The 20,719-nt window shown below is 40.0% G+C and overlaps 1 protein-coding gene across 1 annotated transcript in view; it reads left to right on the top strand.

Annotated features, from left to right (window-relative positions):
• SLIT3 (slit homolog 3 (Drosophila)) overlaps positions 1–20,719 on the top strand; it is a gene marked incomplete at both ends in the record, with an annotated part of 216,259 nt that overhangs the window by 147,347 nt on the left and 48,193 nt on the right. The window contains 6 exons of the mRNA XM_009074707.1: positions 3,364–3,432; positions 4,491–4,562; positions 4,722–4,793; positions 11,512–11,583; positions 16,162–16,325; positions 19,628–19,752. Coding sequence (XP_009072955.1) covers positions 3,364–3,432; positions 4,491–4,562; positions 4,722–4,793; positions 11,512–11,583; positions 16,162–16,325; positions 19,628–19,752 — 574 coding nt within the window. The remainder of the gene's footprint in view (positions 1–3,363; positions 3,433–4,490; positions 4,563–4,721; positions 4,794–11,511; positions 11,584–16,161; positions 16,326–19,627; positions 19,753–20,719) is intronic.

The following is a 20,719-nucleotide window of genomic DNA, read 5'->3' as shown; positions in this document are numbered from 1 at the left end:
CTTTCAACCTGCTGGCCACACTCCTTTGGATGCAGCCCAGGATTCAATTGGATTTCTGGGCTGCTAGTGCACACTGCAGCTCATTGTGAGTTTCTCATGTTTTTTTCTTATATTATGTATACAAAAATATGCAAAGTTTTGTAACTGTCTCTGCCCATTCACCCTCAGGAATAATTCTGTTATTCACTATGTCCAGCTTCCAGCCTCCATCCATCATCTTTAGTCCAGCAAGGTGTGGAGTTGCTGCCCCTGCATCCCCCCAGCTCTGACAGAGGTCTGGCCCATGGTGGGCAGCACCTTGCCTGCAGCAATTGGCTTCTTCAAATATTGCATCTCAGATCCTCCTGATTCTTGGCAAGCTCTTATGTCCTGAAAGCTCTGGTTATTTCAAATTCCCTGCACTTAAATTGCTTTCAGAATGAATGCCTTTTGCTTAGAAAATGCTGCCATGCTTTGGGTAATGTGGTGAGAGGTTTAACAGTGGTGAATTGTTCTCATGCATGCATGAAAAGTATGTTATTGGTAATTTTTCAGGGTAAAATTGTGTTTGTTCAGAAACTATACCACTGGTATAAGTATTGCAGCTTTCTGCTAGCACATTTATATAACTATCAAATTGCTGCAGCAGAAATCCAGAGCTATTCAAAGCAGATCTTCTGTAGGAGTTTAACTCCAGGGGTCTGCATGTCTGTGTTAGTCTGAGTCATAAAGCACTGGATTAAAATGTGCACCCTTGACTTTTGATTGCAGCAGAAAGCAAAATAGGAGGGAAAATCCTTGGCTCGCTACCATGAGTTTGTTTCAATTGCAGCCTGTTTCATATTGGGATCAACAGGAGAATATCCTGAAAATATGTTTCTGAAGATTTCAGCATATTGCAAGAGTTGAATCTCCTTTCTTAAACAAAAATCTTAGATAACTTCCAAATACATAATACATGACCTGCTTTGATTTCCTTTGGAAATCCTTTAGATTTTACATTTGGAATAAAGTCTGGAATCTCAACTTACCCTCTGGCATGGGTTTAAGATTGGCAGTTTTCTGAGATGAAGGTGGCACAGACTCTCACCATCTTGCTGTGTCCGTAGAAGATCATGACTGGGGTGATGAGCTGTGGTTTGCCCTGTTTGAATAGTAACATGTGAGGTTCAATTCTGAGGATCTTCTACATAATATTTGTGGTGTGAATTCACCATGGAACTCCATTTTTAAAACAATTTATACCAAGTTTAGCCAAAATGAAGCAAGTGACTTTACACTTGCTGAGTATGGATATCCATGGGAGATGTAGGTGTGGCACAACTAACCTGTACTCTGGTTAAGGATAATCTGTGTCAGCAGAGCAGCTGTCACTGCTTTGCATGGGCTAACTGTTGCCTGTGCAACACCGTCACTCGGTGCTTGTGGTCGTTGCCAATGGATTGATCTGTTCAGTAGGTTTTTCTCACCAAGAAAGGAATTTGCTTTTAGTTAAAAAGTCAGAAGTTGGTAGTCCCATTTTGTCCAGCCTAATCCTGGCAGGAGTGGGGTGAACTCCACTGATGCTCTAAGGTAACTCCGCTGTGATGGGACCCTGTGCATAGGCAGAAGGGATAACTGTGAGGCTTATTGGAGTGGTTCAGCTGGAGAATTTCAGTTGAAAAGAAGTCTGAAGCAGCAGAAAATGGTGAGAGGGATTTATATTGAAATAGAAAGGGAGAAAAATAGTGTGACGGTTATAACTTGTGTTATGTAAGAAATTCTGTTTGTATTGATGGATTTTATTTTTAAATTATGTTTAAAGAAAGTCTGTGAGAATATTTTCTTGGATTTAGTTTACACAAGTATCTTTGCGTTGTTACAGTTTATGTAGAGAGGGAACATACAGCACGGTAATAATCTATTATTATTGTGTTTGCTATAGTAAATGCAGAATGAGGAGGTCTGTTGCCAAAGAAAAGGAAATTGTATGTGTGGGATAAAAATTCTTAACATGATTATTGGATTCTGTTTTCAGCAGCAGAGGCAGCACATTAAGTGTTCTGGTGTCTGGGGGCTGCATTTCCTGCCTACGCTTGATTATCTTTCAAAACATGCCACATCAATTGCATTGGCCCATGTCTGTCTACCTTAGGAAAAATCCCCCAAAGTATTTTGTAAGGAAGAGAAATGCCATTTCATCTTTTATCCCCACCCGTGGAGGGAGAAATGCCTTCCTCCTGCATGGTGCCTTCTGAGAAGATTGGATTTGTTTCCCATGTAGATGTGGCTTCTTGGCAGATGTCTGAAAAATCACCTTCACAGTGCCATGGCACCACAGTGCTCACTTTCCACTGAAGCCTTATTACTTTGGTATCCCCCAGGAATGCAGTTTCACCTGAAAGCCAAGATTAAGGAAAAAAACTCCATCTCTGTCTCTATTTTATTGTAATAAACAGGAAAACCCCCACATCCCATTACTACTGCAGGTCCAACTCTAGAATCTGGAGTACTCATGCTCTCTTCTGGGCAAATGTTTTGAAAGTATATTTGTTTGGGGTTTTTTGCCATGGTTATTCGCTGATCATGTTTCTTCAGTGGAGAAAAACTGCAGACTGCAAGTACTGTATGCCTGTATGAGGACATAAGGTTATTCTCAAAGGCTTTAGCACCACTGTGCTTGTATCTGCATAGAGACACATTCAGTGATGTCTCAAACAACTTCCACACTGGAAACACAAGGTATTTTATTAAAGACACTTAGTGCCTGTAGGAGGAACCTCTGTTCAAAGACAGCTTCGTCTCTGGTCTTCAACTTGTTCCGAGTTTTCTTCCCATACCAGTGTGCTGTGAAAGGGAAAGGTAAGGAGTGTGTAGAGTTGGAATTGCTGTAATGGATGTAGCATCAATCTTGTGGATGTTTGCGTTGGCACTGGTGGAACTTTTTTGCAGCACAGAGATCTGGCAGTGCAGTTCCTCTCCCCTTTCTGACTGTACAAAGAACACAAGACAAAACTTCCCTAGCAGGGTCAGTGAGCAGTCAGCACTGTTATACAAACTTGTTAAAGGTAACTTTAAGTTCAGGGCACAGGCTATGCAATTTTTCTCCCCTTCTTCAATTTCTGTCATAGAAGAACCAAATGGTCATTTCTGTTTGCTGTAGGCCAGAGATCCTTTATTCTCTTCCAAGTCTTAAAACAAATAAAATAAATCAAAAAGCTGCTGCTATGCTTTGTGTGTGGGGCAACTCACTTATAAAGGAAAAACTGTTAGAGTTTCAAAGCAATGAATCAAAGATAATTTCATTAGTGACTGACTTTATATTTTCCTCTTTCACGGTGCAGATCGAGTGACAGGAGTTCTTGTTAACATGTTTGTGTAATTGTCAAATCTGACTTTTTTCAGGTACTTGGAAGGAAACCATCTACCTGCTGTGCCGAAAGGACTCTCTGCCTTCAGACACCTGACACTGATGTAAGAAACACGTGGTTTCAACGTCAGGAAAATTACATGACTGCTTCTGCACGATGGTGTTGGTGGAACATAAGTAATTAGTATTTGGGGGGGCAAGAGGTTGGCCACAAAACCACAAAACCTTCTGTAATTTCAATTTGGAAAGAATTTCACAGCGGCCACTGCTGCAAATAAGTGTTCATAAAGAGTGAGATGCCTGAGGACCCCTTGCTCTGCAGGAGCTCCCAGCCTCTGCAAGAGGACTAAACTCTCACACAGGCTGCTGCAGTTTCACTTGGCAGATTTATCTGTGCAAGGCTGTAAAGGTCATTAACAGAGGAGACACGTTAATTTGTGCTAGGTGAGGCAGTATTAATAATACTAAGGCAATGAAAATTCGCCTGGTTGTTTCTGCTATGAACAGCCATACAGAGACACAGCTAGACTTTGTTCGGTAAATTGCTCCCTGAAATACACAGGAGTGAAATTTTCTGCCTGAACTATTTATCAGCAATTTTCAGATACTGTTGGAATCAGCTGTGCAGATCCTCAAGTCAAATGTGCAGAACAACCTCAGACAAGAACAACATGGAGGAAAAACTGGAAACCTGTTTTAGGAGAGTGGTTGATTTGGAAACATCTCTAATTTTGTTTTTCAAGGGAGATCAACAACAAAACAAAATGTTCTGGTTGAGTCTAAAAGACTTTTTAAAATGAAAAACTAAATTCTGTTCTAGTAGCTGTCAGTGTGAGAAGCATATGGAAATGGTGTGCCTGGAATACACTGCAAAGCAACTTGGGATAGTAAATATTCAGCAGTGCTTCTTGTATCATTAATTAATTTATCCTTCTTCATTGAATGCTATATGCTGGAAATATGCCTTAGTATTTCTGAATCTGAGGCTTTTTAGTGGCATCTGTGCTTTTCCTTTAGAGCTTATTCAAAGTTGGTTAGAAAATACACCAGTTGATAATATGTGACTTTTCAATTGCTTCATATGTTGTGCATATTTATTTTTTTTAAGGCTTATTTCTCAATTCATATATCTAAGTTATATTTTCTCTTTGCGTGTCTTCAGTGATTTGAGCAACAACAGCATCAGTGTATTGGCCAACCACACCTTCAGCAACATGACTCAGTTATCAACACTGTAAGTAGCCCAAAGTTTTGATAACAGTTTTAGACATCATCTTAGGTGTTGAGCATTTAGTGTATATTTTGTTACTTGAGCATGTGGCTTTCCATGCTTCTCTGTGGTCAAATTAGAGTTCCAACACAGTGTTGTAACTCTGCTCTCTCGTTCTCACAGCATCCTGAGTTACAACAGGCTCCGGTGCATCCCAGTCCACGCGTTCAACGGACTCCGGTCTCTGCGGGTGCTGTAAGTACCACTCCTTCAGTGCTGCTGAGCTGCAGCTTATTAGAATGCAGTTGATGGCAGGAGGGTTTTAATGAGCAGGTGGCTTTCACTTGATCCAGTAGTCATGAATATTTTCACACAATTAGCTTCAATGTACTTGTAGTTAGGTGCAATATGTCTGGTAATGACTAGAGCAGGTGAGTGCTAAACTTTGAAAAGAAGCAATTACATATTTGCAGGATGAATGACTTTTCTCTGATAGTTCAGGGACAGGAACTGTCACAAAATCAGGCCTCCAAAAGACTTCGTAGAGTCTCTCTTCTCCTTGAACAATGTTTGGGTGCCCCACAGGAAAGAACTCTCTTCATCGGTAAAAACTTGATCATATGTTAAGTATAAGTTTCCACTGGAGGCTTCATCGAGCATCTCTTCATGAAAAACTTGTGCATTTTCAGAATATTTTCTATTGGTTTAGATTTATTCAGGCAAGCTTTTACATAAAAGAATGCAATGTGAAGGGAAGATAGAAGCCCCCACACTAAAACAGTAAGTCAGGCCAGTGGCTGGGCACCAGTAATGCTGAGATGCCTGTCTCAAATATCTTTCAGTTCTGAATGAAATTTCACTTCATACTGACTGGTGGCACACTCAGAGATATCCATGTGTGGTTTATTTCTTGGGAGGTCCTTTTCTGCACTCTTTTTTTCCAGGCTATCTGCTTTCAGCAGATTTCTGGATTGAACAATTTGCTTACAATTTCTTCAGAAAGTCATCTTTATATCATCTCAGAGTGTGGGCTGTGGGCCTGTCCTTGCAGCCAGCAGCCTTCCCCCAGCTTTCCTAAGGCATCTCCTAGACTGACTCCTGCTTCCATCTCACATTTTCTGCCTCTCACTCACCATCAGAAACAAACCCTGAGTTGGGTTTGCTGCTTGTGTGGACACATGGCTCCATGTGCAGCTGTCAGGACAAGGCAGAGAAGCCACCTTCCTCCCCATGGCCATGAAACATAAGTGGGTCACAATGACTTGAGCAGTAACAGAAGGGAATAAATTAAAGAGCTTAACTGTGGTGAGATTATTCAATGTGCTGAAGGAGAAAGAGCCTTGAACGCTAAAAGGTCAGGACGGAGGAGTTGAAGAGTATGTCCTGAGTGCTCTGAAACTTTACATTAGTATTTTCTGTTGTTTTAAAAAAGTTAGATGTCATTCACATGCAGAAGTTTGTGTTAATTTGAAGAGCAATGGTTGCTGTGCACTGTCTCCATAAATGTGGAATTAAAGTGTTGACATGGGTAGTACTGTGACTGTGGAAGCAATAAGGCAGTGCTGCTTGGCCAAGATCTTTCACTGTGGTTTCAGTGGTAAAATAGATATCTAGATTTCAACCTCCTAAATTACAAGACAGCTTTGGATTCCCAGTTTTCATTAGTGAAAACAAGAAAGATACGTGATTTGGATTTGTTGTTTTAGGTTTGGCTTGGGACTCTGATTTCTAGCACACTAGGATGGCCACATTCGAGCTGTTACATGAGTCCTGAAATTCAGCCACAGATTAATATATTCTGTTTCATGGCCAAATAAATTATTCCATATGGAGATGTCTTCTGGCCTGCTTGTGATATGCAGGCTAGCTTGATTAAAGTTAGTGTGGAGCTCTCTACCCTGAATTACACTGCAGATAAGCCATGCTCCCTCTTTCCAATAGCTACAATTTGTCTTTTCACTTCTGTTCTGCAGGCCACATATGGATAGGAATAAAAGACAGTATTTTAATAACAACTGCTATCTTTTGGCTTTTCTAAATGATCTGCTAATCAAATTGAAAAAATATCTTCCTCCTTCAAGGGAGAAACCCCCAACTGTCTTCCACACAGCAACATAAGTGAAATTAAACCTAAATGGGAATCTCTGCCTCTGCTCCATGCATTTGGAATCCTTCACATTGATTTGATTTATTATGGCCCACAAAACTCTGGTATCAGCTACAACTTTTGCCACGTGTCATCAGTGTTGTTACTAAAAATCAATTCTCCAAAGAGAAAATGGTTTCTAAGTGACAGTATGAAATGTGTTATTGTCAGTTATTTATTATCCATGCTCTCAGGGGAATTCAAAAGAGGAAACATCAGCAAAACAATTTCCACATTTTTTTAAGAATGGAAATAATACAGAGATCTCATTCCCTTTGGCTGTTCATGCCTTCGAAGGTAGCAGACCCTTCTCATGCAGGTTTCTGTGTCTTCCAAGTTCCTTATGTTCCCTTTACTTTTTGCCTCTATAGCAAATACAGTAAATATGTCTGAAAATCAGAATAGTCATAGATGTATGATGCAGTTGGACTTAGACAGATACCTCATTCTGTCCTCCCACTCTTACACTTTTCAGCACAAGCTCAACTGAGAAAACTGCAGAGTCAACATGTTTATGTTTAAGCCTTAATATCTCCCAGTGTTTACACAATCAGGCCTGTAATCTCAGTCTTCACATGGCTTACCCATAATGGCAGCCAAAGAGTACTGGGGAGCACAGAGCACAGAGTCTGGAGAACATTTTTAATAAGCAGAAGTTGATATCGGTGGGGTTTTGCGCCAAAGCTATTACAGTGAAAAATTGAGAGTTTGTTTTTTAGTTAATTTGTCCAAAGCTAGTCTTCTTAGGAAATAAATGTAAACAGATTTAAAAGGCTGATTGAGACAAATCATAAATATTAGAACTCTCTGGAAGACCCAAATGGATTATTTTTTTAAGTTATATAAAAATACGTTATTTAGTTAAGAGGGAAAGTCCAGAAATCAAAATACTTTCTCAGATCACTAAATATTTTTCCATGTTATGTTTAGGAAAAGAAGAGAATAAAGTGAGCTACTGAATATTCTGAGATATTCTAGTTTTACTGAAAACTGATGTATATTTACTACAGTTCAAAGCTCAAACAAACAGTAATATGTGTGATGATAAACAGCCACTAACACTCTTCAGGCACAGTGTTGGAAGCAATTTTTGCAATACACCTTTTGGATGCTGCACTGATTTGACCTAACAGAAGTATTTGGCTGGTTTTTGTTATTTTTTTGGTTGGCTGGGTCTTGGGTTTGAGGGGTTTTTTTGTTTGGTTTTGGTTTTTTCATTTGTGTTTTTTTGCATCACAGAATAAGTACTTGCATTTATCCAGTCAATCTGTAAAAGCTCTGCTGTTATGAGCATGGAGCAGTGACACTGTGGCTTCTTAATTTCCCTGACATCTGAGCTGTGTTGGTTCCTTCAGGTTTTGGCATCCTTTGGGGTTCACTGTAGGTGTTTGCCCATGATGGGATGTGGCTCTGGAAGCTCAGCCAAGCTTTGGCCACATTTCTGTCTTCACTGAAAACACATCTCCTTTGTGTCTGTAGTAACCTAATGCTGTGGACAATGGGAGGCAGGACGTGAGAAGGCTTAGTAAAAGAAAAACAACCAAAATAACCCAGCCCAGAAGGATATGTTGAATTCATTTCCTTCCCTGAAGACAAAGGAATAAATTACTGAGATTACATGTAGAAGAAAGTTTTGATTTCATGAATTTGAGTGTTTTGTTTCTCTGTCCTCCAGAGGAAATCCACATCACCTAAATCCATACCCTTGCTGTTTGCCAGTGTTTAGGCAAGAGGATCCCTGGATGTGCCTTTGAGCTGTCCTAGTGTCAAAGATTTTATTTGACCATTCCTTTAAAAGGATTTTTGGTATAAAAATATATTCCTGTTGTTAATCCAAGAGGAAAAAGATTTTGTTGCACTGAATTCTCTTGACACTATTATTATTGTGAGTTTTAATTATTTTAGTATTTGTCATTTCATTTCTGCTGCATAGGTGATGATGTTGCTGATGTGATTTTTTTTTTAATTAAAATGGAGGCATTTGCATCCATGGAACATATCTCAGTGTCTGGGATATGTAATATTCTATTCATTCTGAATGGGGTTTATTCTTGATGGGTTTATCTTCTTACAGATAAATGGCTATGTCCTTCTTCAGCTTCTCTTGGAAGAAGTTTCCAATGCACCTAGGGAAGGAAACATATCCCTTTACATATTAAACACAACTCATATGGCATGAAGATAAATATAAGTTCTGCTGTCTGTTCACAGAGAATCTCGCAGATCTTTAAGCCCTTTAAAATATCAGAAACGAGCTCATTATGAATGGCTGCTTATTTAAATGTGCTCATTTCATTGAAGGAGGAAACACTTTGATGACCAGTTGTTGACCAGACCTGATCTTGCATCCTCATACCAACAAAAATACTCCTTATTTAATAGCTGTGAAGTTTGTCTCAGTCAGTTGATCATTCTGTATGGAATTAGTGAGTGTGGTTTATCTGGAGTTACTGTGTGGGAGCTCATATCCTTCCTGTTCCTGTTCAGATTAATTGCTTGGAGATCCACCCCAATATATGCCAAGTTATTATTAATAGCCAAGGGAAGCTTGAAAGAAAATTTCAGCATCAGGCTGTTGGAAGGGGAAGTTTTTGGTATACTGGCATTGACAACTGGAGAGAGATGCCAGCAGGATAACTCTGCTGTAGTTTTTGTGGTTTCATGCTCTGTAGGAAAGCTCTGCAGCACAGTGAGATAGGAAATGCAGCTGCAATGAGCTGTGAAGTTTGATCGTGGTAACACTGCTCACGCTCACATAGGTCACAGCCCGTGGTAGGGCCCAGCATCAGGGAGCCAGGACAGGGTGTATCTTCCCCTGGCAAGTTTGCCTTTCCTCTCTGTGTGTGTGTCAGTGTAAGGCAGGTGTAAAGGTGGAATTCATAAGAGTTATAAAGCATCATGTAGATCCTGGTGCAGCTTCTAGTGGTGTTAGGGATGAAAGGATGCAAAAAGAGATGCTTTTGTTCTCTATTGTGTACTTCCATGGGCCCAGATTTGGTTTGTTTTGGATAAACTCAGTGTTTCAAGAATATGTACACTCAGAAATAAAAAAATGTGGTTGCTGCATCCCCCAAATCACCATGTAAGTTAGAAAATAAATGACTTGAGGGGAAGAACTGCTACAAAACTGGTACAGCAGCTTTCTGTTTTCCATCCTCCTCTGCCGTGTCTGGAGCACTGACAGCAGTTCCTGGACATAGGAAAAAGCCTAAAGAGAGCTGGAGAGGGACTTTGGACAAGAGCATGGAGTGACAGGACAGGGGGAATGGCTTCACACTGACAGTAAGTGTAGATTAGAGATTAGGAAGAAATTTCCTGTGAAGTTGCTGATGCACTGGCACAGGTTGCCCAGAGAAGCTATGGCTGCTCCATCCCTGGGAGTGTTCCAGGCCAGGTTAGATGGGGCTTGGAGCAACCTGGGCTGGTGGAAGGTGTCCCTGCCCATGGCAGGGGGTGGAAAGAGATGAGTGTTAAGGTCCCTGCCAGCCCAAACCATTCTGGGATTCTATGATATGACAAATACATCAGTTTGCTGTAACTGAACCAGCTAAGGGGGGAAGTGCAAAAGAAAATACAATTTTAAAATATTGATGTCCTCTTCCTTTCCACATTTTCTGTCAACTTTTGTTTAAGAAATGGCTGATGAGATCCAGCAGAATCAACACCTCTTGGCTCCTTAGGAGTTTCTGTCTGTCACTGTGTGAAGTAGTAAACTTGTATCCAGTGACATGCAAACTAGAAAAATTACCATAAACTATAAATATTTTTCTCTGTGCTGTTTGTTTCCAAATAATTATCTGGTGAGGCAGAGGGTGCAGCAGCTGAAGAGCTGATTTTATTTATTTAGAAAAGAAAATATTACATGATAGGTATCTTCTCTGGGTAGTTTTTATGCAGTCAGGGCCCTCACACACTCATTTCTTGCTGGGTGCTCTCCTGTCTGATCATAAGCCTTGGTGCTGCCAGAATTGCTCTTCCTCTCTGTCACAGTCTCTAGTGATGGTGCTCTACTTTGTACATTTCAGATGCAGTTGCAATGAAAATCTCATGTAATCACAAATTATGACTTTTACTCTTGTGTCTGACACTTTGAATAGGAGGATTGTGCTCTAAAAGCTTCCCATTTATGCTTCCCTATGTAACTCACGCATGAACGTATCTCTTAGAAAAGAGCTAAAGTGTTTAAATTGTCCTGGAAATAGTGAAGAACACTTTCATAAGGGTCTGGAAAACCCCACTAGAAAAATGTTAGTTTCTTTGCACAGGCTGAAGAATGTCCTAAACCAGCTAAGTTCAAGTATTTTGCTAGGTAGCACAAATGTATTTATCAAATGGGTTTTAAAAACACTGCACAAAGAGGTATTCCCTACTGTTAAGAATGGGAAACTAGATTGAGAAAGTGCAGCTCTATTTGCCCTCAGGGACCCTTGCTCTCTCCTAGGATCCCTCTGAAGTCAATATTTAATTTAGCTTTCACAGTTATTTTCCCTGCTCTGTTTTTGCTGTGTTTCTGGCTATTGGGATTCTGTAAGAGAGCACAGGTCTGTATGTGAGGGTCTGCTTGTCATCAGTGCACTTTAATAGCATAAATAGCATGTCACTTTTTTAATTTACAATAGTAGTCACCAGTGATTCCAGTTGTATCATTGTTTTGAATGCCAACATCTAGAAGTAGAAGTGACCACCACAGAAACTCATGAGTTGTGAAGCTCATAGAAACTCTCAAAAAAACAAAACTAAATACCCTTTTTAAGCATCAGTTCCTTCACTTGCAGGGAGCAGACAAAATACTGTGGTTTGATGCCTTCCTCCTTCTCCCTCTTCCAGGACACTCCATGGAAACGATATTTCCAGTGTTCCTGAAGGTTCTTTCAATGACCTGGTATCCCTGTCCCATCTGTAAGTACTTCTGCCTGGGTTCATCTGTTTGATTGATGGTTTCAGATTTATAAAACAGTACATGTTATTACCAATGTAAGATTGTATAGCTTTTCTGGTTTTCCTGCTCACTTTGCTTATTGTGCTCTGGATATTCATAGTGCATCTGTTTAAAGGAAAAAAACCCAAAACTAGAACCTGTTGTTATTAGTTATAAAAATATTTTTATAAGGAAAACCAAATGAGCAAGTGTGACAGTTTCCTTTTCTGTGGACTTTGTGTTTAAGATTTTCTTTCAGCGTTGTCGATGTGAAATGCAGAGTGTATTATGGTCTGAGAGTGAGACAGGAAACCTCCCACAAAGAGAAAATATTAAGCAAATGTGAATTCTTTGCTTAATATATGTCATATGTTTTGCATAGTGGAATGTTGTCAGTATATGAACTTGTTGATGAATCACTTCTTCAGACATATATATTTAATCATATGGAAATTGGTCATTTCTCAGCATTAATACTCCGTTCCACAATTTGAAAAAATCATTTAATCATATGGAAATTGGTCATTTCACAGCATTAATACTCCATTCCACAATTTGAAAAAATTGTTAGACATTTCAGCTGTTTCAGGAAATTGCTGTTGTATTGGTGGAAGTCCAGGATATTTTAAAATGCAGTTCAGTTGATGGAAGAACTGTACTGACAAATAGCTGCAGTGGTTACAAACTGAAGTGCTACAGTTGGTGCCATAAGAGTGACCAGAAAATGCTTTTTCACCGTGATAGTGTGTGATACTTCACATTGTTAGACAATAGATGTGAAGGAAAAGTGATTTGTGTAGCATGTTTCTTGATTACTGTCCTCCAGAAACCACAGGGTTGGACATGTCTTGGTCCCTGTGTGAAGTGACCAGTTTCACAGGGTGATATGGATGTTTTCTGCTCTGATGGTGATGTACACACACGTCGAGGCACACAAACAGATATGTGTGGATTTGACATAGAGTTTGTATCTCTTTATTTATTGCCTCTTTTTTTCAACATGCCCTCCTGAACACTTCATGAACACAAGGTTCGGTTCATATTGACATCTTTTCTGGAGAGCAGATATATCCTCAGGCTGTGTGTTTGTGTGTAGCAGCTTTGTGTGTCCATTTCTCTCTGGACAAAAAAAGTAAAAATATCTCAGATTGGTAGGGGCAGAAACAGTGTGAGCAACTTGGGCAACTTGAGCTGTGAAATAACCATCTCTTTTTCCAGCTTACACCTTAATTTTGCACAAAGTGTGTTTGGTTTTTGTGTTTCCAGTATAGTTGCGTCATTCTGAATGTTGTTTTGGATGAAAGTCTGACCGAGCTGAAGCCCTGTACCTCCTTGTGGAAGTGCAGTGGCACCTTCCAAACTGGGAATCTGGCTCCTGGGGGTATTTTTTAGCACTCAAGAGATAAACATATCGTGCCCCATTTGTTTGGATTTCCCCCAGGGTTTACTTTAAATGAAGTGCAGATACAGGTTTTTTCTGGGTAAACCATTCACCTTAGGGAGTGATAAAACCCCCTTTGGCCCAATGCAATCTCTGCAGTCTATCTGTTCAGATATATGTGCTGCCAGAAATGTAAAATACACAAAGCTCAAATGAACAGTAATAAATAGGATCCATAAAATAAATAAGACCTGTCTGGGGTGTGATTTGCACAGTTGAACAATTGAATTTTACAGTGCAGTTGTGCTCTCCAATTTCTTAAAGAGGATCCTGAAACTCTTAGCAACCACAGTGGATTTGTTCTTCACGTGCCAGAAAAAGCTGTGCTTACTCAAACCAAGTCATACATAATTGAAAATAAATACATTTTGAGCTCTTCTTGACATATAGATCTTCAAGGAGAAAGCATGCACTTGGAGTCAGTTTGAAGATGATACAAGGACTTAGTACTCATCAAACTCTTAAAGCATGGGAGAAGAAAATTATATCTTAAATGTGCAAGTTGTGTGGCTAAGGGTGGGATAGGTGCTATGGCAGGAGACAGCTGAGTACCAGGGTGTGGAGTAGGATGGTCAGCCTAGGCCTCCTGCATCAGAAGAGTTTGGCAGGGTGAGGGGGGAGACAGAGGGGCATCAAATTAACCTTTAGAATTGCAGAGAAGTATTTGTGTAGCATAGGCAAAACTATTGATTGTAGTCAGTCTTTTTTGTAATAGCTTTAAGCTAGTTTGTAATTGGAAGAAAAAAGTGAAATCTAGATACTTCATTCACTTTCTCCATAGCTGTTTCAAGCCTGCAAGAAATGTTCACCAAACTTCCTTAACATTGTGAGCATCATGTCACTGTAATTCAAATATTGCAACAAAATATGTAGCTGATACAGCTCACTAAAATCAAAGGAAGGTTTGTATGTGCTATACACACGCTGGGGTTTTTTTACTATTCATTACTTTTTCTAGCTGAATCACATAATTGTCTATTTAAGCCATGACTCTGCTAACCTTTTTAGTCCAGGGCAATGGTAAAAATGTTACAGCACTACTGGAGGATCATACAGAATATTACTTAAAAAGAACCTAAAATCCATTGAGGTAGAACTGAGACCCTCTCAGTTAGGTCAGTTCCTGCACTTGCTGCCTCTCCATTCACAGATACACACAGCTCTGCAACTGATTCAGTGTCCCAAATACTGCCCACACATAACTGACCCCTCAGCACTCCAGGGATTCCACAAACCCTTGGTAATGGGTGCTGGGTACAGCAGGTGTTTCTGTCCCACCTATGTCCCATACACAGCTCAGATTCCTAGCCCTGCTGAATCATCTTGTCTTTACTCAAATTAATGTTAATTACCTACAAAAATAATCTGTCCTCTCCTCTGTTTTTCCACATTATCATGGATAGAGGTATTTTAATTGGATTTATTGAGTTGCTTCAAAACAGAATAAGTGTCTGAACAAAAATAAGTGCCAGAACAGAAATATCTGCCTAACATTTTGGAAATGCTTCTGGTGGTATTTCATTACAGCACAAGATTTTTTGCCTTCTGGAAATATTTTGCTATAATAGGCAAAGAAATTGAGAGAGTATGTTAGAACTCATGAATGAAAATGCAAGAATTCACTATAGTTCCTAGAAATGAGACAAAAAAAGCCACAAAGGACAAACCACAACCAGGACAGAGAAATACATGTGGTAAATTCTGCAGTTGTCAACAATGTTATTGGTAATCATTTCTAGTGCCTGTAGAGCAGCTTTATTTCTAATGTAGTTTATAAATATTAATTAACATGGTAACTAGCTTTCCATTCCTCCCACTCCCATTTTATAGATGGCAGTTGCTCAATGCTGAAGCTAATTTCTCAGTCCAGCTTTCACTGCTGCATTTGGTTTGACCTTGTACAAGTGAGCCAGTTGATCACAGTTACAGGGTCAAAAAGTCAACCCGGTAGTTTTTTTCCATTGTAAGCAATGGATTTACAGAAGGAGTGGATGGATATTTTTAATGCTGTGCTGCAGTACACATTTAATTTTGACGAATGAGCCCCAGACAGGGTTTGAACCTATGAACTCTCATTATGAATCTGTCTAGGGCACAGTGGGTTCATTAGTCACTCCAGTAGAAATGTAACAACAAATTTACTGAGGTTTCTATCTTAATATCCTGCCTGATATGTTTTTATTTGAAAGAAGCTTGAGTTTAAAGTACCATCTTAAAAATAGTTTTAAGCATATGCAGAAATTTTAAAGTTTAAAACCCAGTTTGAATTATTGGGTTTTTTAGTGTCTCTTCCCTGTACTAATCTTTATTCAGTTTTATTTTCTTCCCATGGCAATTCAGGTGTTGTACAGCTGAAGCTTTATATTTGCTTTGAGCAAAACAACTCAGACTCTCCATGTGCATTTCGTCACACTTTGAAAGATTAGTTGATTTCAAACTGACTTTTATGAAGTCTGGACTTCATTTGTAATTGACTGATTGCCTAAAAAGACACTCTCTTTAAGAGAAAGAGAAGTATAAATGAGTCAAGGCAGCATCTAAATTTACGGTAAAAAAGTTTTGGATAGATATCTGCGAATAAAGAAAATGTTCTGAGAATTGCAATTTTGCATCTTCTTCAACTATATGACCTAACTCAAATGATGGGTTAAGCCGGAAATGTGTTCTCAAAGCCATAAACAAGCAGCAGACCCCAGGTTGCAGTTTAGAAAACAGAGGTAATCCTCTGCATGTGTGTTTCCTCCAGTGAGGAGTCATTAACGTGAGTCATCAGATCCAAGCTCAATTACACAATTCGCTGTTAGAATATGCTCAAGAAGGACAAAAAATTGAATAAAGGAAAGCAATGTGATAAATTTGATGAAAGCAATACGTCTGGTGATGTTGCTCAAGCACAGTTGTTTGAAAAAGAGATTTCTTGTTAGGTACTTCTCCAAACTTCCCTAACTCATGATGGATAGAAAGGAGAAGAATGGGAATACTGGAGGAGATAAATCTAAAAGACTTCCTGAATACTCAGAAGATCTTTTCCACGTTTTGAAGCAAAGCATTCCTGTACAAGTGAGATGAGAGCTGTTACTTTGCCAAATAACCAGTGCTGATTGTTTGACACCACCAGGGCTCTGGGCACCAACCCTCTGCACTGTGACTGCAGCCTGCGCTGGCTGTCCGAGTGGGTGAAGGCAGGCTACAAGGAGCCAGGGATCGCGCGGTGCAGCGGCCCCGACACCATGGTGGACAGGCTGCTGCTCACCACCCCGACCCACCACTTCCAGTGCAAAGGTAGGAGCCAGCTGGGACCTCTCTGCTCTGTCCTGCTGCTTTTGCTCACATCTAGAGCTTTAGTTTTACACTCTCGGTCTGAAAGTGCGTTTGGAGACCAGTTGGGTTTGGCTTTTGTTTGCTGAACTGTCGCATTCCTTCCAAGTTGCATTTTCCAGTGCTCTACCACAAAGTGCAGTTAACTGCTCCACTGGAAGGAAAACCAGGGAACCTCAGACCAGTGAGTGTTCTTGTGGCTCACAGCAGATTATATAATGGCACATTAGCCTGTAGGATGTTGTTAGAGCTTATTGGAGCAAATAAATTGGTTTTGGCCTATGACCTACCCCAGAAAACTTTGGTATAATAGTTATTTTAAAAATATAGAGCACTCTAGTTATTATATATATTTACTTGAAAACTGAGAAAGTGAGAATTCTTCTAGAAAGCAAATATTTAACAAAAGTACATTTTCATTTGCAGATCTGCAAACTGTTCTCATCAGCTCTGCATCAGAAACTGTAGATTATGGAAAATTAATACACTGCACATTCATTCAGGAGAGGGCTGAGGTGCAGCAATGAACAGTTAGGGGTGCTCAGTGATAGGAGTGTGCTGCATTAGAGAGCAGTCAGACACGTGATAAGGAGCACACTTTTCTGTGGATAAAGTAAGTAGCTTATTAGTGAGTATAGATTAGGACATACCTGTATGTTCTCGTAAAAAAAAAGTTTAGTAGGTTTGCTTAGGTTACCAGCAAGTATGTGAAGTTGGAGCTATATTTATAGCAGAAAAGATGGATCAGTAGCCTCTCTTAGAAATTGAAATGAGGGCATAAAACCTGTTTTTATGTCTCTCAGAGTGCCATGCACATTTACAGTACTACTTGGCAGGGTGATTTTATAGATGCTGGGATTAAACTGCTGAACAAACAAATGATGGTGTTGAGGTGGGTTTAGAACACAGGTTCCCATGGCTGAGCTGAATTTTATGTCCTTTCAAATATATCTTTAATAACTGTAAACTTATCATTTAATTACTTTTAAATGTCACGCTCAAAACTATCAGAACTGACTAAAATTATCAAACTACAGACTTTACAATAGTCTCTCAAATGAGAAGTACAAATTATACCCTAAGTACTAAAAATACCAAATAATACTCTTGTTCACTCCTATGAAGTGAACCAAAGAAAATAATTGTATTTGTATATTAAACAGGATCTGAAAATTAATCCAGAAAGATAAGCTAGATGTCTTCTTCATTCTGTGATATATCAATAGTTATGCTCACTTTCTCTCAAAACTAAGCAAGCAACTCTTAGGCAATAGATAAGTAAATCTGTGATCTAGGATATTAAAAGTAGTTGTATGCTATATAGTAGTTTGGTCCACTAGAAAGCTGATGGGATTTTTAATATCCCAAAGTCTCCATGTTTTGCTTTATCTGAATAGAAAAAGAGTAAAAAGTGTTGATTCAGAGTTGGTCTTTGGACAAGCACAAACTGTTAATGGTCTGGACAAGTGGTACTAGAGTCCAAGAAGCTCCAAGCCCTAGGAAAACTTGACTTCGCTGATCACAATACATATAGTTTGAAAAGCCACGTATGATTTGGTAATCTCACTGAACTGATTTCCCATGTGCATCTTTAAGATCCAGTGCCTCATGCTATTCTGCTCCAGTACTGCTAGCACAGAGCTCTGGGTGTGCTGAGCCCCTTTCCCCTGAATCCCTGAGTCACTGCTGCAGGAATCAGCCTGTGCTGAGCTGGGTACCTCGAGATGCTGTATAAAGGTCATGCACAGATGTCCTCTCTGACCTCCAGTAACTTTTACATTAAAAAAAAAAGGTAGTTTAACTTGTTCTTGTTAAAAGTATGTTTTTAGCCTGTGACTAAGCAGGAGGTTATGTCTCAGCAGAGCCAAGAAAATAAAAGTGTGTAATGTGCAAGTCATGCAAACTCAGCTCTGCTTTTTATTAACTCGCCCTCCCAGCTATGCAGTAGAGGAAAGGAATGTGCTGGGCTGAGGGCATTTTGCTATATGGATTTATAAATCAAATCCACAAGGGCAAGCTAATGAACTACTTAACTGCTAGGAACTAACACTGTTCTTATTAGCTCCTACATTGATTAGCTTTGATCTATGCCATAGGAATAAATGGAAAATGTACGTGTGTGAATTATGAAATAAATAAATAATAGAACAAATTCTGCCTTACTGACCTCTAAATCTAGAAGAGCAGCACTGCTGCCTGTCTCATGAGCTCTCTGAAGAGCCATCCTCATTTATTCTTCGGATATTTCACCATCAAGACAAAAGTAGCTGAGATATGTCACATTCCAGCCCCTGTCAGTGCCAGGAATTCAGGTGTGATTTCCTCTTGCTGTCCTAACTCCAAGGGAAAAACATGTATAACATTTAGGTAGACATAAATGCAGAGATAGAAGAGGACAACAACTGTTGTTACTTCTTGTGTATTTTTTTCCTCATTACTGGACGTTCCACTCTCCAGTCAGTGGCCTGATGCCACCACCATCAGTGCAGGACCAGGACATAGCCCTTAGCTTGCAGGTGCTCTTCAGCAGAGACTCCTTGGTCCCCATTTCTGCCATGTTCTTACCCCTGTTGATGCTCTGCAAGTATTCAAAGTAAACTGTGAAGGTTTATAGCTCATGCATTTCTGTTAGAAGTACAAGGTTTATTAAATGGCTTAAATATGGCCGTGTGTTTTTACCTGCATATCTTTGCATATTTGGCTTTGTTGCATTTTGCCAAGATAGCTGAATGCCAATGATCTTTCTTCTGGGCAGAACAGAAAGTTTTGAACTCTGTTAAAATTCAGAATGGTAGAACACTTTGCACCTAAATATTCCCAAAAGCCTCGAACTAAATCTTTGCTGTGCATGTTTTTTATTTATGCTGTTGCATCTGCACTTTCATTCTTGTTATCAGCCATAGAAATGTCAGGTTACAGTTCCCTGGGGGTTGCTATTGCAGGATTTCCAGCACTGAGAGAAGGAAAAATTGCTGAAAGTCATATATATATATAAGCCCACTCTCTGGAGGTTCCTAACATGTTTTTTCAGAGCATATGTTTGCATCTTCAAGAGAATATAAGCATCATTGAGACTTGCCTAGCACTTGATTTAAGTACTTAAAGCCTCTCTGATCCCTGGGAATCCCATGCTGTTGTGTACCACAGCATGTGTGTTTGTGCCAGCGCAGGGCAAATACTGCTTAGGAAAAAAAGAATGTGTGCATATTGGAAGTGTGAATTTTATAATCCAGTTCTCTATTAATGTGCTGTGTTTGCCTTTCCAGAGCCCATAGATCTCAGTGTTGTGTCCAAGTGTAACCCCTGCCTCTCCAATCCGTGCAAGAACAATGGAACATGCAGCAATGATCCAGTGGAGCTTTATCAATGCACTTGCCCTTTTGGTTTCAAGGTAGGACTACACATGAACCACATGGAAAGCAACAAAGTGTTCCCCATCCCTTCTGGTTTTTTAATTGTTGTACCATGAGAACTCCATTTTACAGGCAACTGTGCTCAAAAAGTCCCTTACTCAAGCAGATAGTGTGTGACTTTGCAGGTGTGCCTCGCTGCAAATTCTGTCCCGTGCTGTCGGAATGGCACTGCTTGGTGCTGTGACTACACAGGTCATCCTCAGCAACTTGCTCTAGTTGACCCTGTTTCAAGCAGTGTGATTGGAGTTGAACAATGTCCAGAGGTGATTTCCAGCCTTGGGCATTCTCTGATTCCGTGATGTAGACATCCATACGAAATGGCAAATTGGTTTTATCTTCCTTTTAGTTTCTTTTCTTTTGCTAGCAACAAGATAACCATTCCATAGGCTTCCAGGCCAAAGAGGAGTCAGTTCAGATCAGAATTAAGGGCCAGTTTGGTCCACAGTTGCAGAATGTTGATACCTGCTAGTTTGCATCCATTTTACACAGACTGATTAGCAGAAAGATGATCACTGGTGAGACACAACCCCTAGCTCTGACCTTGGAGCACCAATGTCCACAGAGGGATCTGCAAATGTGAATCCTGTGGATGCCAGGCCCTGTGAGCATGCAGTGCCAGCTTCTTGGTAACACATTTGAAAATGGGGAAATCATGTCATTGAGTAGTGCAGTTTCTTCAGCAGGGATGTGTAACTCCCCTTGTTCACACTGCATCATGAGAGCTTAAGGCGACCAAGACACTGTCTCATAGTTGATATAGCTGGAAGCCTAGCTCAGGAGTCAGTAGCTGAAGGATTAAGTATGAGTAATAAATGAGGCATATGATCTGTTCACAGCCTGGGGGGGTTCAGATGTTATGGCCAAAGAAGTAGGCTGCATCCTGCAGCCTGTGATTTTATTTGCCTCTTTGGATATTTCTTGCAGTCTTGGTCAGCTGAAGCAGAT

Source organism: Acanthisitta chloris, unplaced genomic scaffold (genome assembly GCF_000695815.1).
Source record: "Acanthisitta chloris isolate BGI_N310 unplaced genomic scaffold, ASM69581v1 scaffold375, whole genome shotgun sequence".
Taxonomy (NCBI): Eukaryota; Metazoa; Chordata; class Aves; order Passeriformes; family Acanthisittidae; genus Acanthisitta; species Acanthisitta chloris.
Note: the sequence above shows the minus strand (reverse complement) of the source record. Positions and strands in the feature narration are given on the sequence as shown.